This window comes from Carassius auratus, unplaced genomic scaffold, assembly GCF_003368295.1.
Source record: "Carassius auratus strain Wakin unplaced genomic scaffold, ASM336829v1 scaf_tig00003529, whole genome shotgun sequence".
NCBI classification, from domain to species: Eukaryota; Metazoa; Chordata; class Actinopteri; order Cypriniformes; family Cyprinidae; genus Carassius; species Carassius auratus.
In genome coordinates, this window is record NW_020523526.1 from 401,215 (window position 1) to 424,182 (window position 22,968).

The window sequence follows — 22,968 nt, forward strand, 5'->3', positions numbered from 1 at the left end:
TAAATTAAATGTTCAGAGAAAAATAAGAGAAGAATACATTTGATTTGAGAAAAATCATTCCTGGCCTCACTATGTCCCATTGTGAGATGATATTGAGTACCTCTTGTGACGTTAAGAAAAAATACATATCTTTTTCATAATAAATGTCAAATGTTCTGACGATAGGTCATCCAATACAATGTACCATTTGGATTCCAGTTTGAGACGCTCAGAGGCGCGTGTCTTGGATATTGTCCTCTGCCTCCTCTTGCAGTGTCTGCGTAACAGAGCTGAGTTTGGACTGAGGGCCGCGCATGCTAGAGTTCCGGCGAGGGAAGAGTTTGAGGCGCTCGGCTGGACTTATGGCCTGCTTTAGATGACTGGTCTCATTCAGCAGCTTCTGAATGGAATCGTAGGTCTTCACCTGACCCTTGTCCATCATCTGCAACAGAAATCAGAGGAGTCGGAGACAAACTAAACTTAAAAATTGATTTTTCGCTCTCTTTTTTTTAAGCCTTTTTTTATGCTCACTAAGGTTGAATTTATTTGATCAAAATATAGTAAAAGCAGTGAAATATTATTAAAATAATACAATTTATGCATTTAGCACACACTTCTATCCGTAGCGACTTACAATGTGTTCAGGCTAACATTTATTTATTTTACCTAAAGTGTTCCCTGGGAATCAAACCCACAACCTTTTGCATTGCTCACGTAACGCTCTACAACCGAGCCACAGCAACACTATTATTACAGTTTAATAACTGTTAGCTATTTTAATATATTTAAAAATCTTACCAAGAAAGACTGGCACTCAAGTAGTGGCTCCACTTTGTGTTCAGACATCAATATAGTGCACGTAGAGAAAGACTGTCGTAATGTCTTCTTCAACACCTTAATAGTTCTGAAACCAAAGACAACGCAAAGCCACCATTATTTACCATGATTTGAATTCATTGTACTTGGGCTTAACAAGCAGTGATGTGGGGACTCACATTGGATCAAGGTGGGCACTAGGCTCATCCAGGAGGAGGACACGGGCTCCGCTGAGGATGGAGCGAGCCAGACAGATGAGCTGCTTGTGGCCGTTGCTCAGTACATAGCCTCCGTATTCAAGCTGGAAGTCCAGTTTGTCTGGAAACTGCTCAATCACTGTCTTAAGACCGACCTTCACACATGAACACAGAAACAACTGTAAGTCATGCAAATACTGTCAGCAAAGCATCAGTTCGCTAGATGATTAATTAGGATTGCTTGGTTGATCATATCGATCATATTCACAATATTTTAGACCTAATGATCTGCCGTCATTAAAGCTGCAGTAGGTAACTTTTGTAAAAATATATTTTTTACATATTTGTTAAACCTGTCATCATGTCCTCACAGTAGAATATGAGACAGATAATCTGTGAAAAAATCAAGCTCCTCTGGCTCCTCCCAGTGGTCCTATTGCCATTTGCAGAAATACATCGCTCCCGTTAAGAAACAACCACTCAGAGCTGCGGTCCGTAACTTTGTTTGTGTTCAAAATGTAGAAAAATGTATATAATAAGCAAGTACACCATGAATCCATTTTCCAAACAGTGTTTTTAGCTTGTCCTGAATCACTAGGGTGCACCTATAATTAGAGGTGCTCCGATCACGATCGGCCGATTGTTAATGCGCATCTCGTCAGTAAAGCCGGTTTTCTTATCAGCGGTTAATTCCATCAGGTGCGTGATTTCACATAGAGCATCTGTTACTACACAGAGCCATTGTTAACTGAGAAGATGCGCCAAAAAACGCTGAAAATTAACGTGATTTGCGCATCTTCTCTATTAACAACGGCTCTGTGTAGTAACAGCTGCTCTATGTGAAATCACGCACCTGAGGGAATTAACCGCTGATTAGAAAACCGGCTTTACTGACGAGATGCGCATAACGATCGGTCGATCATGATCGGAGCACCCCTACCTATAATAAGTGTTTATATATGGACTATTTTAGATTGCTTTGGGGATGCCGCAGCGGAGTAACCCAGTACCTTTGTGATTCTTCATAGACATAAACAGAGAGAAGTAGTTCCGGCTACAATGTTCTTCCGCAGGACGCAAGCAGTTCTGTTTATTAACCGCTAGAGCGTCAAAAGTTACCGACTGCAGCTTTAAATGACACTTGACTAAAAATAGAAATGATTTAGAATATAAATATTGTCATAAAAATTACACCTAAATTATAATTTAAGAAAAAGGGAACAAGATGAAGTGTGTCATGTCTGTGCCCGACATGACAACATTTAGAGGTTAACATTTAGCAATGGTTAACCTGTGTTGTTTGAAATTTGTTGTTGTCTGAATTATGAACTACACCCTTAACTGCTCAGTAGCAAATAAATTGTTACCATTGTCCCAGGAGCAGTTTCTTTGAATTGCTCTAGAAAAAAAGGGTCATGAAACCACTTGACCTCACAGTCATTGATCATTTGCTCTGGATACACCCACCTCCTCGGTGACCCGCCAAAGCTCCTCATCACTATGACAACCGTAAGGGTCTAGGTTCGTGCGGAAAGGTCCCGAAAAGATGAAGACTTTCTGTGGTGGTGTGGAAGGAGATATTTACAAAAATATATCATGAGATGTTATGGAGAGAGAGGATGACTGCCGTTACCTGAGGCATCACACCAAAGGCTTTCCTCCACTTCTGAAGTGGAATTTTGTTCCAGTTGACCCCGTCGATGGAGATATCACCATCTGTGTAAACCAGCTTCAAGAGAGCATTGAACAGAGAACTCTTCCCAGAACCTGTTCGGCCCAAGATACCCACCTGAAAAAGATGATCAATCTGACCTGAAATTTCACAATAAAACGAAACCTGTGAACGGATTTACATGCTATAGAAGTGCATCTTCAGCAATACATGGAATATATTCTGTTAGAAGCTTGGACTAGAAGCCAGTCTCACAATATACACCACAGAACTCAAAGAAGATATAAGGCTGAACACATGAGACTCTTTAGCTAAGTTGCTATTAGTTACCCATCGTCTACAGTGTTGTACAAAGGCAAAATGCAGTAACTTTGTCAAAACCGAAATCAAGTCTCGTGACTTGGCTCAATTATGCTCAGATTTTGAAAAAGATATACAAAATATAAATAAATTTGGTGTTGGTGTAGTTACTGCATTTCGCCTTTGTGGGGCAGTACAACCCAAACATCCACAAGTTAAAGCTCTGGGGTTGGAGATATAATTTAAACCTGAAAATAAAAATAAAGTTTTAAGATTTTGGAAAATATAAAGCAAAATATTAATAATAATAATTAAATAAAATTAAGACATAAGAAATATTTCCAGTTCTAGATTCTGTATTTCCATCGCTAGGCTAATAATCAAATCTAAAACAAATCTGTGACACCGAATTTAAAAAACGTCTTTACACAAAAAGTCAAATGTGATGCAGAAAATACAATTTGTAAAGAAAAACCAATAATATTTTACTTTTAGACCCCACTCTTTAAAAGCATAATTCAAGCTATAGCCCGTTGTAATTTCATGCTGTGAGACAATTCTTTTACAGAATTTGATGAAAGGTTTGTGTGTTAGAGTTTATTTTTCTGAAACATTAGAATTTTAAGCCTGGTTTAGAGTTAGAGTTTAAGCCTGGAAATTGCTAGTACGTACCCTCTGTCCACCCTCCACAGTGAAGGAGAGGTTCTTGAGGACAGCGTGACCCCCTTCTGTGTATTTGACTGTTAAATCCTGCACATCGATCTGACCGCGGTTGGGCCAGCTTGAGTTGGCCCGTGCATCGGCGTTCTCGATAATCAGATCGGAGCATTTGCTTTTGTCCGGTTTGGGTGTCTCAGACGGCAGGTCGATGAACTTAAAAACCCGGTCAACAGAACGCATCTGGAGGAAGAAGGTATGATGTAATCAGGTCCACTGAGGTCTAAGCTGCATTTGGTTTGTTTAGCCTTTAAATGATGCTTAGCCTCTGTGTTTGTGTGTGCGAGTACAAATGTGCACACAGTTACACCATGTGGCAAAAATAAAGTGCCACTACTGTATAAATACGTGATTGTAAACTGTTCTCCTGATAGGGTCATAGTGAAGGAAAACAAAATGTTCTGAACCTTGATAAGCCCCGTCAGTGTTTCCCTGACTTAAAAATAAAACCCGCTCAGACAATATATTCAACAGCATTACAGAACAGGACAAATTCTGCAGTTAAGAACAAATGAAAAACATGCCGTTTTAAGGGAGGAAAACCAAAAGGGCACGTACCATTCCATCTACCGCAATGCTGGTGGCAACACACCACTGGAAGGTGCCTAGAATGAGCATTGCCAGGCATATGACGATACCAATCTCGCCCGGTTTATCCTCTATGGAATAACGCACAAACAAGCAAGTATAAACATCAAGTGCAAGGTTGCTCACAATGACCTCACTTCTACTCTTCAAAGGCATTTTCCAAGCACTGCTCACAATTACCTCTTGATAAAACAAATTGTCTGTAAAACCCACTAAATCAAGCGTTCACTGGCTTTTTGGACACCGTCAAATAAACAGTGGCATCCGCTCACTCTACATGCTCTACTGTTCACTCTTGCCTAACTACAGATGGAGGAGTGCTCTTACGGTTGGTTCCTACCGCAATCCAGGCGGTCAGCGTGAAAAAGAACACAAAGAGGATGTCGGAGCGGAAGAGGAACCATCGTAGGGTCGACAGGTAGAGGAACCAGGTGGCTGTGTGGGTGTTGAGGGTCTTGTGGAACAGGTTCTCGAAGTAGGCCTGCCGCTCAAAGGCCCTGATGGTCCACAAACCCTTCAGCGAGATGATGAGGTGGGAGAAAATGGGGCTACGAGCTGTGATGAGAGAAGAATTGAAGATGTCAACATGTATATTCATTTACTTTGAAATCTTCTGAAGCAATGGCTTTGTGTGACAAACAAAGCAAAAGAGTCATGGAGTGCATTCCTCCTCTGGAGCACCCCTTTATTCTGGTCTACAGGTCACTTTTAGGATGATTTTTTGGGGGTTGACACCCTTCTCTATATAAATCATAATTTATGTTTATAATTTATACTTTTATTCAGCAAGAACACATTAAATAGATCAAAAGTGACAGTAAAGGCATTTAAAGTACAGTATAATGCTACAAAACTATTTCATTCCACATAAATGTTTGAATATTTGAACTGTTTAAACAATGTTTGAACTTTCCGTTCATCAAAGAATTCAGAAAAAAAAAATGTACCACAGTTTCAACAACATCAAGCAACTGTTTTTCAAATTTGACATTAATAAAACATTTCTTAAGAGGCAAATCAGCATATTAGAATGATTTCTAATAAAGCATTTTCAATTAAGTTTTTAATTTTTAGGTCAACTATTACCTTTAACTGTCAATATCAAGCACTTACATTTTGCCATCATCTGTGCCACACATTTCCAAAACCAGAAAGGGTCAGGAAAAGGAAGGAAGAAATAAAAGTCCTGCCCTCTGTCCTTTATTATGACCTCATAATCAAAATGAACTAATCCACAAGTTCATTAAGTTTTTCTCATTCACCACGGCTTTCCTTGCAACATTCCTTTCCATTTCTATAGACAAGACAATGCATTTAGTTCCTCTTGTCTGAAAAACAAAAGGGTTGAGCAGTTTTCTGGGATCGCCGCCATAAAGCTTGTTGCTCATCAGTTGTGGATGATGAGTGAATGATATCAGGATAGCAGCAGAGGAAATCCCTGGTCGGGTTTTTGCTAACCCAATATTACAAAGTACGGAAAGCCCTAGTTGCTTTCTCTGTGGCTCTAGATAGGCTGACAGTAGGAAGATCGTTGACAATTGAGGCTAGCAGGAGTTTTCTTCCTCTCTGGGTTACAGAGAGACCAGCAGAAATGGGTCTGCCTTATTCAGAGATGTAATAGACCATAGAAGACTGGTTGAGAAACAAAGCTCTGACATCCCACCCATGCCCTTTTCCTTTCCTTTGAGATATCCTTTTCTCTTTCTGGTTGAATCATCCATCCTCTGCTCCTCTCCTGTTTTTAGACCTACCAATGACCTCCCATCAGTGCCTTGTCTAACTGGCCTTCTGATCCCTGGCAGCAAGCCACACGCCAGCACGCCAAGTGCGTCAGGAATCCCTTTGCCAACTGCACAGACGTATCTAACAACTGCATGCAAAGAATGCACACACTATCTGACCTTACCTTCTGTCTCCAGCTGTTTAAGCTGTTGACCCGTGCGGAGAAAGTACTTCCTCATCACGATGAAAATAACGGCCAGGGGAGTAGCTGCAAGGAATATGTACGGCCTCACAATGGACACCACAAGAATACATCCAACCACCACCACAGTCAGCTGTGAATAAATATTTTCATTCAGTAAGGATGTATTAAACTGACTTTCAAATAAATTGTATTTTTGTTCTCAAGAAACATTTGTGATGTGATATATATAATTGTGTGTGTGTGTGTGTGTGTGTGTGTGTAAAACTGAAAAACAAAAATTTGTCATGAATTACTCAAGATTTAAACAAGGCATTTTGACAATAGAAGTTATCAAAGGAGTTAAAAACCTGGACAAAGTCAAACATGAGGAGAGGAAGCATGTCATCTATGGTGGCCATGTCTTTGGTGAACCTATTCATGATGCCACCTGTAAAAATAATATTGGGATACAAACAGTAACGTATTAAGTCAGAAACTGGACTGGTGGAAATATGGTTTACTTTTACTTATTTCAGCCTTACATAACACTGACCCGTCTTCATGGTGTTGAGCACAGACATGGGTGCGCCGAGAACAGCATGCAGCATCTTCTGGTGCAGTTTCTTGGAGATTGTGATCATCGTGTGCACAAACGGAAGACCCCGGAAAAATCCCATTGCGAGGAGGCTCTCTGACGTGGCCACGTAGATGTAGAGAATGTAATAGCTGCCTGTCGGTGTCACGATGATGGCATTTTGTTTTTCAGGTGAAGACGTGTTGGAGTACTTTGTAATATTTGGCTCAACTCGTTGATGCTCTTCATTCCAAAGTTCACTGCAACAAAAAAAATTGAAAATGCAGTATTTTGTGGATTGATTAAAATGAACTACATATTATTATTATTGAAGAATGCTTGACAGCAAAAGAGTTTAGTTCTACCTAGAAGAGCAGATCACTGGAAAATGAGGTAAGGAAAAACACTTACTCAGTTATCAGCAAAATCCCTGCTACAGATCCTGCAACCTGAAAACACACAACAAAGAATTAAGGTTAGTAAATCTAGATCCACAAAAAGCTTGGGGTCTGTAAGATTTTTTTAATGTTATTGAAAGAACTGTTTTCTATTGTAATATATTTTATGCATTTAAAATGTATTTTATATCTGTGCTGGCAAAGCTGAATTTTTTCAGGATTGAGTTCAAATAAACAGCACTTATTTAAAATCTTTATTTGAAGTCATTAATGTGGCTTTTGATCTTTGATCTGTAATGTCACACTTTCATTTTTGCTGAATAAAATGAATTTATTTTAACGAATAAAGAAATCTTTATAATCGTGGAAACACATCAACAATATTAACTTGTAATGCAGAACATATCAGAACAGATTATATCAGATTACCTCAATTGCAGCAATAAGGAAGATGAAGATCAGAACATACAGAAGGCTTTTATTATTTGACACATATCTGACATATGTGTTCCACTTTGCTGTTTCGAATACCTCCTCTTTTTCATCTATTTCATTAACTAAGCAAGCCTGCAAGTAGAAGCAAATCAGATGAAGTTAAAGCCTAGTATGTAAAGTAATATGTTGCAGTAAGTGCAAGAAATTTCCACACCTCAATGTTCTCTTCCTGTAGGACCCCGGTGATGTCATACGTGCTGTCTGACAGACGGCGAGCATAGATGTCCAGCTCAGATGCCAGTTCGCTTTGAGGCACGACGGACAGCCGTCTGCGGAAAGATGACTGCAGGTGGTCACGACGGCCCTGGCCTTGTGCATTGGTCATGAACGCTAACACAGACTGCCTCCGCTGACCAGCCATATGCACTCCATGGTTATGATACACGTCGCTCCCCATAAAGGACTCATCCACGAGCTCGTTCTCTGGCACCAGGGAGAACTTCCGGTCAGGTAATGTCCTCCGAACTTCTTCTTCAGGTATCTGAATGAAGGATGGCTTACGAGCAGCTCCAAGAGTGTTGACAATAACTGAAGGTTTTCTTTCATCCATGTACACAGGCATTGATGGGGCCACCTGGCGATAAGATGAGCGTTCAGGCCGCATGCCTGCGCTCTCATCCACCGAGACGCGGTGGAGAGTCTCTGTGAGGATGGAGCAGCGGCGCTCTGCACTGACATTGTCATAGGCCTCCAAACCCAAAAGCAAAGAGCTGAAATCAGGCCGTTCTGACTGAAGCTCTGAAAAGGTGCCATAGAAAAAACTTTCACCGTTGTGGAGCAGTAGGATCTTATCAGCCCGCTTTAAATGCTCAATCTTATTTGTTACCAAGATGCGTGTCTTAGAGGCCATCAGCTTACACAGACATCTGGGTAAATGAATAAAAATGAGGTTATGCAGTAATATTTCGGACATTTAAGCTAAAATTAACTCCAATAGAGTATGTGTTGTTGTCTCTTTTCAGTTTAGCCTCATTCACTGGTGAGAAGTCATAATTCAATTGATATTTGTTTATAGAGCGCAACAGTACCTGCCAGCTTTTTTAGCAGATTTGTTTCTGGAAGTATTTTTCCCATTAGTATTTACAAAAAGTTTAAGAGTCATAAGCCATTAACCGAACTGAGCAACTAGGCAGTGAACATTACAAACAATTATTATTTTTTTTGCAGAATCATAGGTAATGTTATTTTTACTAGGAATCCCATGGTTAACCTGTTAAATGTCACCCCGTCCCGTATACGGGACGCCTACGTTGACTATACTATATTACAATCAAATTTAATCTAATCTTGACAAACTATATATCGTTGGAAAGGTCTAAGACTCCCAAATATTTATTATACCAATATGTTTTGTTAATAATTATGTTGGAAAAGTAATAGATCAATTTATGACAAGAGTGCACCCTCAGAAATCTACATTACAAAAGGAGTTTTGACCTTTGTTTAAAAAAAAGACTTCACATTTTAGAAATCATCAGAAGTTATATATCACTTGAAAACATAAAATCTCAAAATTCATCCTTTAAAACCCATTTTAAAATCAGACATTGCATTACCATGTAAATGGCACATCAAAATCATGTTACAAAATGTTTTCAGTCATGAATTATAAAAATTTAGGTTTGTATCATGCACATTCAAGTCTATCTTCAAAAACGTGAGTGACAGTTATCAGGTTAAACATGATTATTTAAAAAAAATTATTTGAAAAATGCATTGCTGATGCCTTCAATAAAAGCAATATACCATCGAATAATAACCTCATTGTAGGTCTGTCTTTGATTATAATTTTCTTTTGCAAATTTTTTTTTTTTACTTCTGGAACCTGTTGCACACTTATAACACAGTTGCACACTTATAACTTCAGATGGAAATTTGAAAAAAAAAAAAAAAAGTTGTTTGTTTAATGCACTTATGGAGAATTTGTTTTTATTATGTTTGGACAAACAAATTCTACCACATCGGAAAATATGCAAAAAACAATCTCAGAATTAATGAAAGTCAAAATGCTACGATAAAAATTGGGTAGTTAAATATTTATTTAAAATAAACCATATGCATACTTGTCAAATATTTCTTTTTCTGTTGCAATATCCAGGTGAGTAAACGGTGCGTCAAGTAGGTAAACATCAGCATCTCTGTAAATAGCCCTGTGCAGAGAAAATGATATTACTTAATAACATTTTCAGATACCTATTTTTAACTAGTGACAATCTGATAATTGAAATACAAATTAAGTTTATTTTAAGATAAACATAGTTTATTCAGTAAAACTATTTAATAAACTATTTAAAGGAATATCGTAATATTGTAAACTCTGCACACTATAATAAGATGTACCAAAAATATAAATGTATTATGTCAAAGTTATGTGACAACAGCGCTGACACAGGAAAGCTTTCGTACAAACAATACAAACAAACAAACAATAAAAGCTTGTCAAACCCTCATTTTATTTATGGCTGCAGCAAGATTGTATTGAGTTGTAAAATTTAACATTGAGTTTATGGCCATGTAAATCCAAAAGAGATCCAAGAACAAACTTCCTGATGTGAAAGTTATTAAAAAGCCCTGCATATATGATTTACTCTTTCCCCTAAAGTTATGTGGGAAAGAGCAGCCATGGGGAAAGTGAGGACTCCAGCGTGGTTTAAACATCAGGTGCTGTTGTACATTTGAGGAGTTGAGAGATGTTCGAGGGGAGTGAGGAAATGTGTGACATACCTGGCTAGAGCCACACGTGCCTTCTGACCCCCACTCAGGTTTAGACCCCCCTCAGCCATAGGCGTCTTATCCTTCTCAGGAAGAACAGCCAGATCCTAATAGAAAACAGACAATATCGTCATACAGAGCAAAGGGAAGTAAGATGGAAATGCCATTTTGAGAAATTTATGGAAAACCAACCACGACATGCTATTTTACAACAGAACACAGACACAAGACAACACACACTTACAGCAGAAATAAATGTTAAACTGCAGGTTTTTCGTACTTAAAAACCCTTTTGACATAAATTAATGGAAACACTCATGCTTAAAAAAAAATGTAACCACCTAAGATGGTTTGTTGGTCTTAGCTTGCTGCTTATTGGTTGACTAGCCAGGCTAGCTGACAACTTCCCAAAACCCCTCTAAAACCAACAGACCAGCCTGATTATATTAGTCTTGTTTAAGCTTTTCTTCTTAGCAGTGACCACATAACACTTGAGACGAATAATTCCAAATGTAGTAAGTACTTACCTTGTCATCAACTCTGTTTGTCCGTTTTAGGAGCATTAAAAACAATAATTAAATGCAGTGATGCACTAAGAAAGATTTTTTAAACTCTACACAAACAAATCAGTGGGAAGCACTGGAGCGCCACTGTCTTTAGGTTTACTGCTCAGACACAACATGAATAAGGACTAAACTGTGAGTATATCAGTGCCACAAAGGAAATACATGGATAACAAAAGCCCACTAAACATGGGTGTTTAGACCTTACATTTTAAACTCTACAAATACATTTATTGGATCCTGCTAGTCTTGCTGTCTGCATTGAAAGCTTGTTTCTAATGCGTGACTCAGAAAGATTAAGTACGCTGGGAAAGCGTAAGTGTCAGTCTATCAGCATAAACTGAATAAAGACTTATTATGTACAGTAAACAACAATACTTTTCAGCTTCTTGCTAGTTAGCACACAGACGGCTAATTTCTCACACTCACACAATATCAACCTCACGCTGCTCTTCTGTTATTAGAGTCTGGATATTTCGTAAAACAGTCATAAATTGTGCTTTTAATCACCATTTACTGAAAAAATATGCTTTTCTTCCTATGGGAACTGACACAGCCTGTAAAAGTCCCAGACTCACTAGTCAGAAACACACTATGTTATTAATTGCAATTATACATCTAAGAAAATAATCTAAACTAAATAAATTTTATATATATTTATATATAATATTATAACACAGCAATACATAAAAATATACTTTTTAAACAGCAAATAATTGGCATTGTATATAAAAAAGGTAAAAACGCACTAAAAATACATGTTTTGTGTGACTTATTTAGAGAAAATATTTTTTTGATATTTTCTTCTTCTTGTTTTCAGCCTAAAATGTATTAGTTTTGTCCGATTTATGCTTAAAACATGAAAAATTTTGTGAAGAAAAAAAAACAATCATTAATTCACTATGTTCTCAGAAAATGTGAAATCTTTGTCATTGTGAATATAATTTAAGTTTTTGCAGTATTTGCAAAGCCTTACATTATGATTTTCGCTAGACAAATCTCTTCCACTAGCACGGATAAATCTCACTTATCATCCTAATGTCTGGACATGAATGTGTTATCAGCAGATCTCCTGACCGTCCTTTCATGTAAGATTCAGTTAAACAAGGGGGCCTGTCACTCAACACTTTGGCTGCTGATAGTTGCACATGATTGGCTGATTTGGTATCGAGAGATTGAGGGTGAGGGGAGAAAACCATGAGCAGAGTTCTATATCTAACAAAGGTTCTCAGTTCAAATGCCAGGTGAACATTCCATGTAGAAAGAGAGAGAGAAACAGAGAAAGGGAGAGAGAGAGAGGGAAGACAGAAACATAACAAAGCAGGAGCCAAAAACATGAGAGAAGACAAAGAGGAGGACTAGTTAGATTGAGAAAAGAGATGAGTGAGGTCAGGCAATATACAAGTGCATCTCAAAAAATTTGAATATCATGGAAAAGTAATTTACTTTCTTATATACTAGATTCATTGCAAACAAACAGAAATATTTCAAAAGTTTTTTGTTTTAATTCAGATGAATAACAGCTTAGGAAAATTAAAAACGCAGTATCTCAAAAAATTAGAATATTTTCTCAAAGATCAATAAAAAAAAAAAAGATTTACAAAACAGAAATGTTCAACATCTCCAAAGCAGGTTTAATTATGCACTTAATACTTGGTTGGGGCTCCTTTTACATGAATTATTGCTTCAATGCAGCATGGCATGGAGGCGATCAGCCTGTGGCATTGCTGAAGTGTTATTGAAGTCCAGGTTGCTTTGATAGCTGCCCTCAACTCCTCTGTATTGCTTGTCAGATGTTACTTATCTTCCTCTTCACAATAGACATAGACTCTTCACATAGATCCTCTGTGAGGTTCAGGTCAGGTGAGTTGGATGGCCAATCAAGCACAGTAATATCATTGGTCATCAAACCACTTGGAAGTGGTTTTGGTACGTTGGGCATGTGCTAAAGTCCTGCTGCAAAATGAAATCAGCATCTCCATAAAGTTTGTCAGAAGATGGAAGCATAAAGTGCTTCAAAATCTCCTGGTAGATGGCTGCACTGACTTTAGACTTGATAAAACACAATGGACCAATTCCAAAAGATGTCATGGCAACCCAAATCATCACTGACTTCAGAAACTTCACACTGGACTTTGGATTATTTGCCTCTCCAGTCTTCATCCAGACTCCAGATCTTGATTTCCAAATGAAATGCTAAATTTACTTTCATTTGAAAAGAGGACTGTGGACCACTGAGCAACAGTCCAGTTCTTTTTCTCCTTACCCCAGGTGAAATGTTTCAGGCGTTTTTTCTGGTTCAGGAGTGGCTTGGTTTTAGGAATGTGACAGCTGAAGCCCTTTTCCTGAAGACGTCTGAGTGTGGTTACTCTTGATGCGCTGACTCCGGCTTCAGTCAACTCCTTGGGAAGCTCTCTTGAATTGGCTTTTGCTGACAATCTTCCCAAGGCTGTGGTCATCCCTGTTCCTTGTGCACCTTTTCCTTCCACACATTTCCTTCCAGTCAACTTTCTATGAATATATTTTGATACAGCACTCTGTGAACAGCCAGCCCTTTCAGCAGTGACCTTCTGTGGCTTACCCTCCTTTTGGAGGGTGTTGATGATTGTCTTCTGGACAACTGTCAAGTCAATAGTCTTTCCCGTAATTGTGGTTGCATGATCTAAACTAACCCAAGAGGTACACAGTATTTATAATCAAAATTAATCAAACTATTCAAGCTCAAAATGGAATATTCAATTTTTTGGAGATACTGCATTTTTTTTAAAGCTGTAAGCCTTAACCATCAGAATTAAAACAAACAAAGTCTTAAAATATTTCAGTTTGTGTGCAATGAATCTAGAATATTAGAAAGTTTTTTTTTTATTAAATTACAAAAAAATAAAGACATTTTCCATGATATTCAATTTTTTTTAGATGCCCCTGTACTGTAGACATAGGGACTGAAATACAAATAGAGAGAGAAACAAATGTAAAGAAAAAAATACACAAAGGTAGAAAAATTGGAGATGGGAGTAAAACTAAGGAAATGAGAGAGACAAAGGGTGGACTGAAGAGCATTAATCTGTCAGTACCTCCTCGAGCTGGCATGCTTTGACCACACTCTTGTAGCGAAGCTCATCATAGGTCAGACCGAAAAGGATGTTGTCTCGGATGGTGCCAGGCATGATCCAGGCTGTTTGGGAGGAGTAGGAGATTCGACCACTGTGTCGGATCTTCCCAGAGGAGGGAACCAGCTCTCCGAGGATGCTCATCAACAATGAGCTCTATAAATACAGGCATTATGTCTGAACAATGACAACATTACAGTTTCCTTTCAGCAAATGTTTGCTTTCTTTTAAACAGCTTGATTTACTCATCCTTTTATATTTTAGCTTATTTGTCAGCTTATTAAAGGCTTCACATTGTAGTTTAATAGGCCTTTCATTTATTCGCTATAATTGTTAGAATTGTAAATAATTCGTTGGAATTGTTTAGTCTCTTTTCCTACACAAATTTCTGACTGAAAAGAAGTAGACAGACATTTATATTATCAGCAAGACTTTCATCAATTTAAATAAATTATATAAAATTAAATTCTATTAATAATAATAAATATATAATATAGTTTCTAAAATAAATAATAATAAATAACGTATAATTGTATTCATATAAATAATTAATATATTATTTCAAATTTCAGTACAACTTGCATTGATATATATTTAGGACGAATTTGAAGATAACGGCAAGCAATCCTACCTTCCCAGAGCCCATAGAACCAGTAACAGCCAACATCTCTCCTTTCTTCAGGTTCAAACTGATGTTCTTCAATACGGGAGTCACATATAGATTGGTAAAGAAGAGGCCTGCATCTCCATTGTGATGGCCATTAGCTTTGTTCTCCTGTTTTATCCTTTCTAAAAGTTCACCAGGACCCTGAAGAAACACAGACAGAGATTATTTACACTGCACTACCCACGCACACTGAATAATAAAAAAACACAGTGATCAATCCTCTCTCTTTTTCTTTAAATGATGAAAAGGAATACAGTTTAGAATATCGCCTAATGTAGTTTAAGTACGTGACAGTCTCACTGAAACAGAACCGCACATGTTTCCAGGGAAGGGTTGATGAGAGAAGGAGGACCTGGCAAATCATTGTCCTTAGTTAGGCTTCATCAATCTTGTAACTACTGAACTGAACAATGCAATTCAAATACAGTTAGACTAAGAAACAGTCAACAGAGTGTACTGCAAATTAGTTAATTTAACTACTCTAAACGTGCTTCTAATTATACAATAATTGAAAATAATCAAGAAACGAATCAGTCTTTTAAAAAAAAAAGGTATTAATAAATATATAATATTAAAAAATATCTCATATGATAAGATAGAATTGAAATTCAGAAGTGATGTTCTATAACTAGGACTACGGATGCTTAACTATACCTCATCCCAAGAAGCAGTCACATCTTTGAGTTCCAGCTCTGTGATGCTGAGATCATATTCCATTAACTTGTATTCCTCCTTACTAAGAAATTCCTTGAGGGAACAGGTAAGTTAAAGTTTTAGGTAGAGCTCTGGATACAGAGAAGACCACAGTAACAGCAACATTCTCTCAAAGTTCAGCACAGTTAAGTTCTAAGTGTTTTCAGAAATACAGTAGTACAGAGGACCGTTTTCCCTTTATTAACACCAAACCAGAAATGCTTTAATTTTATAGCTATATTATAGCAGATGTACTTTAGCATTATTTTATAAATTCAAATGACTAAAATGGTACTTTTTTAAAAATTCACAAACGATACAGTTGGTAGAAAAAAAAAACTTCCTCTCAATTTAAACAAATATATACTTTTTGCAAATAATTTGCAGTGTATGTAGTTCCATTACAAGCATCAACCACAAAAGTTGACATTAAAAGGGTTACTTCACCCCAAAATGACATTTTTGTCATTAATCACTTACCCCCATGTCGTTCCAAACCAGTAAAAGCTTTGTTCGTTTTCAGAACACAATTTAATATATTTTGGATGAAAATCAGGAGGCTTGTGACTGTCGCATTGACATTAAAGTAAATTACACTATCAAGGTCCAGAAAAGTATGAAAAGCATTATCAGAATACTCCATCTGCCATGAGTGGTTCAACAGTAACATTATGAAACGACAAGAATATTTTTTGCAAGCGTAAAAAACGAACAAAATGACTTTATATTTAACAATTTGTCTCCTCTGTGTCTCTCTGCATCACCGTTGTGGCGTTTTGGAGAATATGAGCTGAATGCAGGCAGCTTACGCTCTTCTGTGTCAGCCGCACTACACAGATGTACTGTTTTAATTTGAATTAAAGTGTAAATACACACAGAAAACATATCCTTGTGGCACTTCTGACAACAGTATAGCGTTCGCAGTTTGCGTTTAGTGGATATTCTCCAAAATGGTGCTACGGTGATGCAGAGAGACACAGAGGACACAAATTGTTTCATTAATGTACAATGTCTCTGTCAACTAAATAAAGTAAAAAAAATTTAAGTTGTTATTTTTGTTTTATTCATGTACAAAAAGTATTCCCGTCGTTTCATAATGTTACGGTTGAACCACTGATGGCAAATAGACTATTCCGACAATGCTTTTCATTCTTTTCTGGACCTTGATAGTGTTATTTATTTGGCAGTCTATGCGACAGTCACAGGCCTCCTGGTTTTCATCCAAAATATCTTGAATTGTGTTCTGAAAACGAAAAAGCTTTTACTGGTTTGGAACAACATGGGGGTAAGTGATTAATGATAACATTTTCATTTTGGGGTGGAGTAACCCTTTAAATACATAAATTATGTTTTTCATTTATTTTAAAAAAGTGTAATTATTATAATCATCTGAATCCCCTAATATTTTTAAAGTCGGAATTTATGGTTTAGCATACAGAAAGGGTTCAAGAGAATGGGCTACATTTGTGCTAGTTTTAAAGTGTGAAGACTCACTTCAATCTTCCAAATAAGCCGCATAGAGTCGTACCACATCTGAATGGAGCCGGGCAGTTGTCGAGTAACAGTCATACGCAGCACCATACAGTAGGAGAGAGTTGTGAATATGCGACGCAGGTTGATACCGCGGCTGAGGGCATGAGGAACGACTGCGGCAACAATCACAAAGATGGCTGAGAAAAAGTATGCCGAGCTATAAAAATATCGCAGGGAGCCAATCTTCCTGGTCAGCCTCACCTCATCCCTAAAAAAAGTTTACAGGAAGAAAGAATGACAAACATGACCCTCAAGTCCCTCAAGGCTCAGATCTTGCACAACTTTTGCTCAACCAAATTATGAGAAAGAACCAAAGTATAAAAGAACTTCACTTACTATTAAAGAAGCAAGAACTAAAGCATTAGGAGAGAAATCTACTTAACTGAAATATCAACTGTAACTGTTTTTACAAAGTTCTCAGTTGAGTACATTTGCCAAAGTTTCTGAAATATTTTCAGAAATTTGTTTAAGGCACTTTTAACTTGATTACTTTTTTTTTTTTTTTTACTTGATTACTATGATTAATATATATATATATATATATATATATGCACATTCTACTGTTCAAAGGTTTGGTTTAATTTTTTTTCTTTTACTCAGCAAGAATGCATTAAATTGATGAGAAGTGAGAAAACTTTTTTGTTTGAATAAATTCTGTTCTTTTGAACTTTCTGACATTGATAACAATAGGAAATGTTTCTTGAGCACCTATATATCATAAGATAATGGCTTCTAACAACTTTTACAAACATTAACAAATATTTTAAAATAGAAAACTGCTATTTTAAATAATAATACTTCACAATATTACTGTTTTTACCATATTTTTTGATCAAATTAATGCAACCTTGGTGAGCAAAATAGACTTATTATTAAAAATATTTAAAAATTTTTACCAACTCCAAAGTTTTGAAAGGCAGTGTATAAACTTTCTATATACTTCTCTTTCTCTCTCTTTTGGCTGCTCCCATTAGGGGTATCAATAAACATTACTTTCCTCTATTTCCATTTTTTTTCCCACATGGAAGTCAATTCATTGTAATCTATCTCAGATAAGTATATATAAGTATATGTAAGTATATATATAAGTAAATGGCACGTTAAAAATAAAAGTTTGTCAGACATTCTCTTCTTGATAGTCAAAGGCCTGGTTACGCAAAAGCACAAAAAAAGAGCAGAATATCCAACAGAATTTTTAGGGTCTTACTGTCTGATGTTTTTGATGAGGGTCTCCATTATCTCCTCCCAGCCATAGGCCTTCACTGAATGAAGGTTTTCCATGATCTCTGAGGTCAGAGCCAACCGTTTATTAGTCAGTAGCACCTTTTGTGCTCTAAAGGAAGACAGAAAAAGGCAGAAACTTGTAATGAAGTGTCTGTTCTTCTTAGAACTTCACATCCTGTACATAATACATCTGACTAATGTCTACGATGGTGTCTTTTGAATGAAGGCACTGAATACAGACAATAACATACTGAATTCAAATTGATTGTGAGTTTGTGTGTGTCTGTTTACATCTCTCAAAGGCACAAGGCTACCCAGCCTCCTGATTACAGGAGCAGAAGTGAACTACCTGTCCCAACTCTTCAAAGCCTTTAACCAGCATGAATCACAGCTGGAATGTGTGTTTCTGTGGGAGCATATTTGGAGAGACTTCTCTAAAACAAAGCTGTGCCTGTTTGAGTCTGACAATGGGAACATCTTGGGGCAAGATTCACTTTTTGTTGTTACGATGTAGGCTAAATACTTACTTGTAAGGACCCATTTTATGTGAGAGAAAGGCCTGCAAGACGCCCAGCAAAGAGATAGCGGCAAGTGCACAGAAGCTATTGACATCAATGAGTTCCCAGATAAGCCCTGTACACAGGATGCATTGCAATGGTGATATCCATACAAAATGGGCCATACCCAGGCTCTATACCAAAAACAAAAAAACAAAAAAAGAAGAGGATGATGAAGAAGAAATACAACACGAATAGTATTAAACATTAGTAATTAATTAAAAACAAAAATCTTTATTTATTCATGTATGTCAAAAGCTGAAGTCTAGGAGCCTCTGCACTTTTTCAGTGGTAGAAAACATAAGAAAACCATCTCACACATTCCAAGGAAAGGACACTTACAGAGTGTATCAATATTCGACACATTGGCTCTACCTTCTTGGGATGTTCCAGAGCTCAGCTACGCTCCTCAATGAAGCATTATGCTAAATGTAATGCTCAGCCAACAAGTTAGCAGCAGTATATTCATTTCTAATGGTCAGCCTCTTTACAAATGGGCATACACACACTACCGTTTAAAAGTTCGGGGTTCTGTCGGATTTATTTTTTGTAAGAAATAAATACAGTAGAGACTTTCATATTCTTACAGAAGACTTCTATTTCAAACAAATGCGGTTCTTTTGAACTTTCTATTCATCACAGGTTTCCACAATTAGAATGATTTCTGAAGAATCATGTCACACTGATTTATGTGAGACTTGAATAATGGCTGCTGAAAATTCAGCTTTGCCATCAAAGGAATAAACAAATAAACGTTTTTTTTTTTTTTTAAATTGCAATAGAATACAGTTCTTTTAAACTGCAATTGTAATTATTCATAATATTACTGTTTCTATTGTATTATTGAATAAATAAAATAAATGCATCCTTGGTGAGCATTTAAAAGAGTTCTTTCATTAAAGAAATCTAACCAACTAAAACTTTTGGATGGTAGTATTTATACATTCTAAAAACAAAATTCTGTAAAGTTAGGCCCCAATGTACTGTCAGTATAAAGGCATCTTTTGCTCATTTCATACTTGCCTGATCAAATTTACCCAAGCTGGCCGACATCAGACTGACCAGTTGACCTGTGCTTATCTTGTCCAAAACTCGGCTAGAAAGTTTCAAGGTCTAAGGGTCAAGATTAGGAGAAATTCATACACTTAATCCACTGTTATTTGAATATAATGATATTTTATTAAATATCTTGTGCTAATAATAGATGGCTTAAATCTGATCCATTATTTGAGGAAAGATATTGGTCTCAGAGATAGATGATAGCAGACAGAAATAACTAGACACAAACCTTTTTATAGATTATGCTAAAGAGTGCAATTCTGATCTGCATGCCCAGGCGGTGCAGCCCAAACATGGCAGGCTGGAGCAGGAGAAAGCGGGCAGTGAATAGCAAGCCAAGACCAAAGGCAAGAAAGTAACCATCGGCTCGCTCCGGTTCATGGACTGGGTCAAATGATGCAATTATCCGCCCTAAAAGCTGTGGCTGCACGGTTTTTGTAGCCTCCTGAAAAATAGTAAAACTTATAATTACTATTTACAGAAAAGCATCAATATAAACTGATGCCCAGTGGATAAGACTCATGCTTTTGCTGTGAGAGACCCAGGTTTGAATCCACTGTGAGACACCAATGTGTCCCTGAGCAAGACACTTAACCCCTAGTTGCTCCAGATGTGTGCGACCTCTGACATATATAGCAATTGTAAGTTGCTTTGGATAAAAGTGTCAGATAAATGTAAAATGTAGAAGATCTAGCAAGAGGTTACCTGCAGTACACAGCTAGGAACCTAACAAAACTTCATGCATTTGAACTGTCTTGTACTAAGCTGTTGTATTTAAAGATCAACACTCCAATCCAAGAAAAGAAAAAAAGACAGAAAGAAATGATTTGGACACTTACGCCTATATATAGGAGGAAGCCAAATAACAGAAATGGTCGTATAAAGCATCGTGCCAGTGCTCGTAGTAGACTGGGCTTTTTCCTTCCAGATGCAACTTCTCTGTCCCATTCTCTGTTTAGGGAAAGAAAGAAAGCTGAATGGAACAGTTAAACAGCATCCACCCACCCATAATAAAACGGGTATAGTCCGCATTGTTTGGCGCACTCCTATATAACCAAGGTGATTTAGCGAACTTATTAAACAGAGCAAAGAGACCTTGACAAGCTTAGGGAAAACATTCAGATTCCCAGCAGTACTGCACAATAGAGGAATAACTGAAATGCTCATCATCTATCACTCACCAGGGGCCTGGCACTTTAAAAGGTCGCATTTGGTGCCCATTAGCTGGGCACTGGCACGGATGTATTGTGGTTTATGTGAGACATGGCATGGAAGGAACTTTACGGGTATGAGGCAGCGTGACATTTAAGAGGGTTGTCTACATTTTACTCTTCTTTTGCCCCTTCTTTTGTCTAAAAACATCACACAAACACACAAAGGTGTGCTATTTGGCTCTAGTGAGTAACAGGAGCTTTAAGGACACTGAAAGTCACAATAGAAACCAAGACTGTGAGTTCTGTTTCAGTCACTTCATTATGTAAATTTGCTCACTTTACAAAAATGTGAATCAAAGTTCTTTCATTCCAGTTCTGGTTACTGAATGGAGGAGACATTGAGAAAATATACTCAGCAATTAAAAACAAAATTACAGAGGAAATATCAATATATATTATTTTTAAATATGAAATTGTCCTTAATAGATAATAATAAATACATGCTCATGCAAATTAAATGGAATGCAACTGGAAATGCAATGAACACATTTCATTCACCCGGATAATGGGGTCTTTTCTATATGAGGGTATATGAGTAAATCAATTTTAAACAGTATTTAAAAAAAAATAGATAAATAAATAGAGTGTCAGGAAAAGGTGAGAACGAAAATACTCACTTCTCCAAACGCTCTGCAAGAATGTCTGCTGAATCTTGACTGGGAGCTTGATAAACATCAGATGGCCTCAGTTTCTCCCTAAAACCCTTTCTCATTATAGGGTTTGTCCACCTGTAAACAGTCCGAACAAATGTTTAAAACTTCAATATTGTGATTTAATTCTAATGAACTGTAGTTATTTTTAAGGAGATGTACGCATGGCTATTTTATGATAGATATTATTATGCACAGTTTTATAAACACGCTGGAGTCAGGACTAGTGTGTGAATTATTAAAATAACTCAATTTGATGCTGTTCTTGCACAAACATTTTCTTTAAGTCCCCTTTTGTGATTTTATGAAAACTGTGTTATGAAATTCTAAATAGCTGAAGGAAACCCAACTTCTCCTCAGTCGAACCCGGCTTCTGTTTGTGAACGTTTACTGTAGCCTGCTTGCTCTGGATAAAATAACTTTTGAACTTTTGAGGTTGTAGAAGCGTTGTCCGAAAAAACTGTTTAAAAGTGTTGCCTCTCCAGACGAAACACTTGTAAAGCAATAAAAAGAAAACTTTCTTCAGGGACCTCAAAACGAAGTATGAAATGAAATTATTTAAATGTTTCTATGAATATATCAGTCATCAGGTGTAGTCTGTGTAGCCTTCACATGTGAATACACTAGAAAATTTTGAATAAACAAGAAAAATATCTCTGGTAACCTATTTAAACACACACGTGTCCTAAGCACAACATTTTTGTTGTTGTTAGTACACACGTGGACACACAGAACATCTAAAACATTTCATATTTTGGTTGCATCTTACCAGAAAAAGTATTTTGAGAGGCAGCTGGCATCCTCCACAGGTGATCTCTGCATCCTAAAAGTACCCCGGTGGTGACACGCTTACATCGGGTGTCAGCTTAATGCGTCTCCGCTGAATAAAGTTCTCTGGCGCTGACCACCACCGTGCGGACAGTTCAACGCTGATATCGGCGAGATTCGCTGCCAGTATTTATATGATGAGGAGAATTTCTCGTGTGTTAAATCGTTAATGAGAGGTAACTCGCTTATAAAGAGCGCATACTGACAGCAGCGCTGTGATTCAGTGAGAGCAGGGCGCTCTCTCAGCCCCAAATGCCACACAGATCCATGTCATCCTCAAACTGTCAGTCTTTTACAGAGATGCTCACGTGTTGCTTTACAGGAGCAAGTGTCATGTCATCATCACATAATTCTCGTGGTGTTTGAGAACGAACGTCAATACTTTTAACACATGAAAGTCAACTGCAGCTGTTGTTTAATTTCGCACCTTTCCTTAGTTTGAAAAGAGATTGAAAATCTTACAATTTTAAAATAAAATAAAATATATAGAAGATAAGAGTTTGATAACTAATTTAG

General features: G+C 37.2%; 1 protein-coding gene across 1 annotated transcript; it reads right to left on the reverse strand.

Annotated features, from left to right (window-relative positions):
- Nucleotides 1-142: 142 nt before the first annotated feature.
- Nucleotides 143-22,446, reverse strand: LOC113070233 (cystic fibrosis transmembrane conductance regulator-like). Its single transcript, XM_026243460.1, has 27 exons — nucleotides 22,394-22,446; nucleotides 21,592-21,702; nucleotides 20,600-20,711; nucleotides 19,990-20,205; nucleotides 19,725-19,814; nucleotides 18,672-18,835; nucleotides 18,128-18,253; nucleotides 16,882-17,128; nucleotides 15,349-15,441; nucleotides 14,659-14,835; nucleotides 13,992-14,183; nucleotides 10,367-10,461; nucleotides 9,706-9,792; nucleotides 7,797-8,508; nucleotides 7,577-7,714; nucleotides 7,161-7,198; nucleotides 6,729-7,009; nucleotides 6,544-6,623; nucleotides 6,176-6,326; nucleotides 4,597-4,824; nucleotides 4,240-4,340; nucleotides 3,637-3,864; nucleotides 2,626-2,781; nucleotides 2,460-2,549; nucleotides 975-1,147; nucleotides 778-883; nucleotides 143-421 (listed from the first exon to the last, which is right to left on the reverse strand). The coding sequence occupies exons 1-27, from the start codon at nucleotides 22,444-22,446 to the stop codon at nucleotides 209-211; spliced, it is 4,458 nt and encodes a 1,485-aa protein (XP_026099245.1). The 3' UTR covers nucleotides 143-208.
- Between the last annotated feature and the right edge of the window lie 522 nt (nucleotides 22,447-22,968).

Excerpts from the sequence above, each read along its gene's own strand:
- LOC113070233 (XM_026243460.1), bottom strand. The coding sequence starts at position 22,446 with ATGCAGAGATCACCTGTGGAGGATGCCAGCTGCCTCTCAAAATACTTT. Across the intron at positions 14,836-15,348 it reads TGACTGCTTCTTGGGATGAG|GGTCCTGGTGAACTTTTAGA; the intron begins GTATAGTTAAGC and ends GTGTTTCTTCAG. Across the intron at positions 422-777 it reads TTGAGTGCCAGTCTTTCTTG|ATGATGGACAAGGGTCAGGT; the intron begins GTAAGATTTTTA and ends TTTCTGTTGCAG.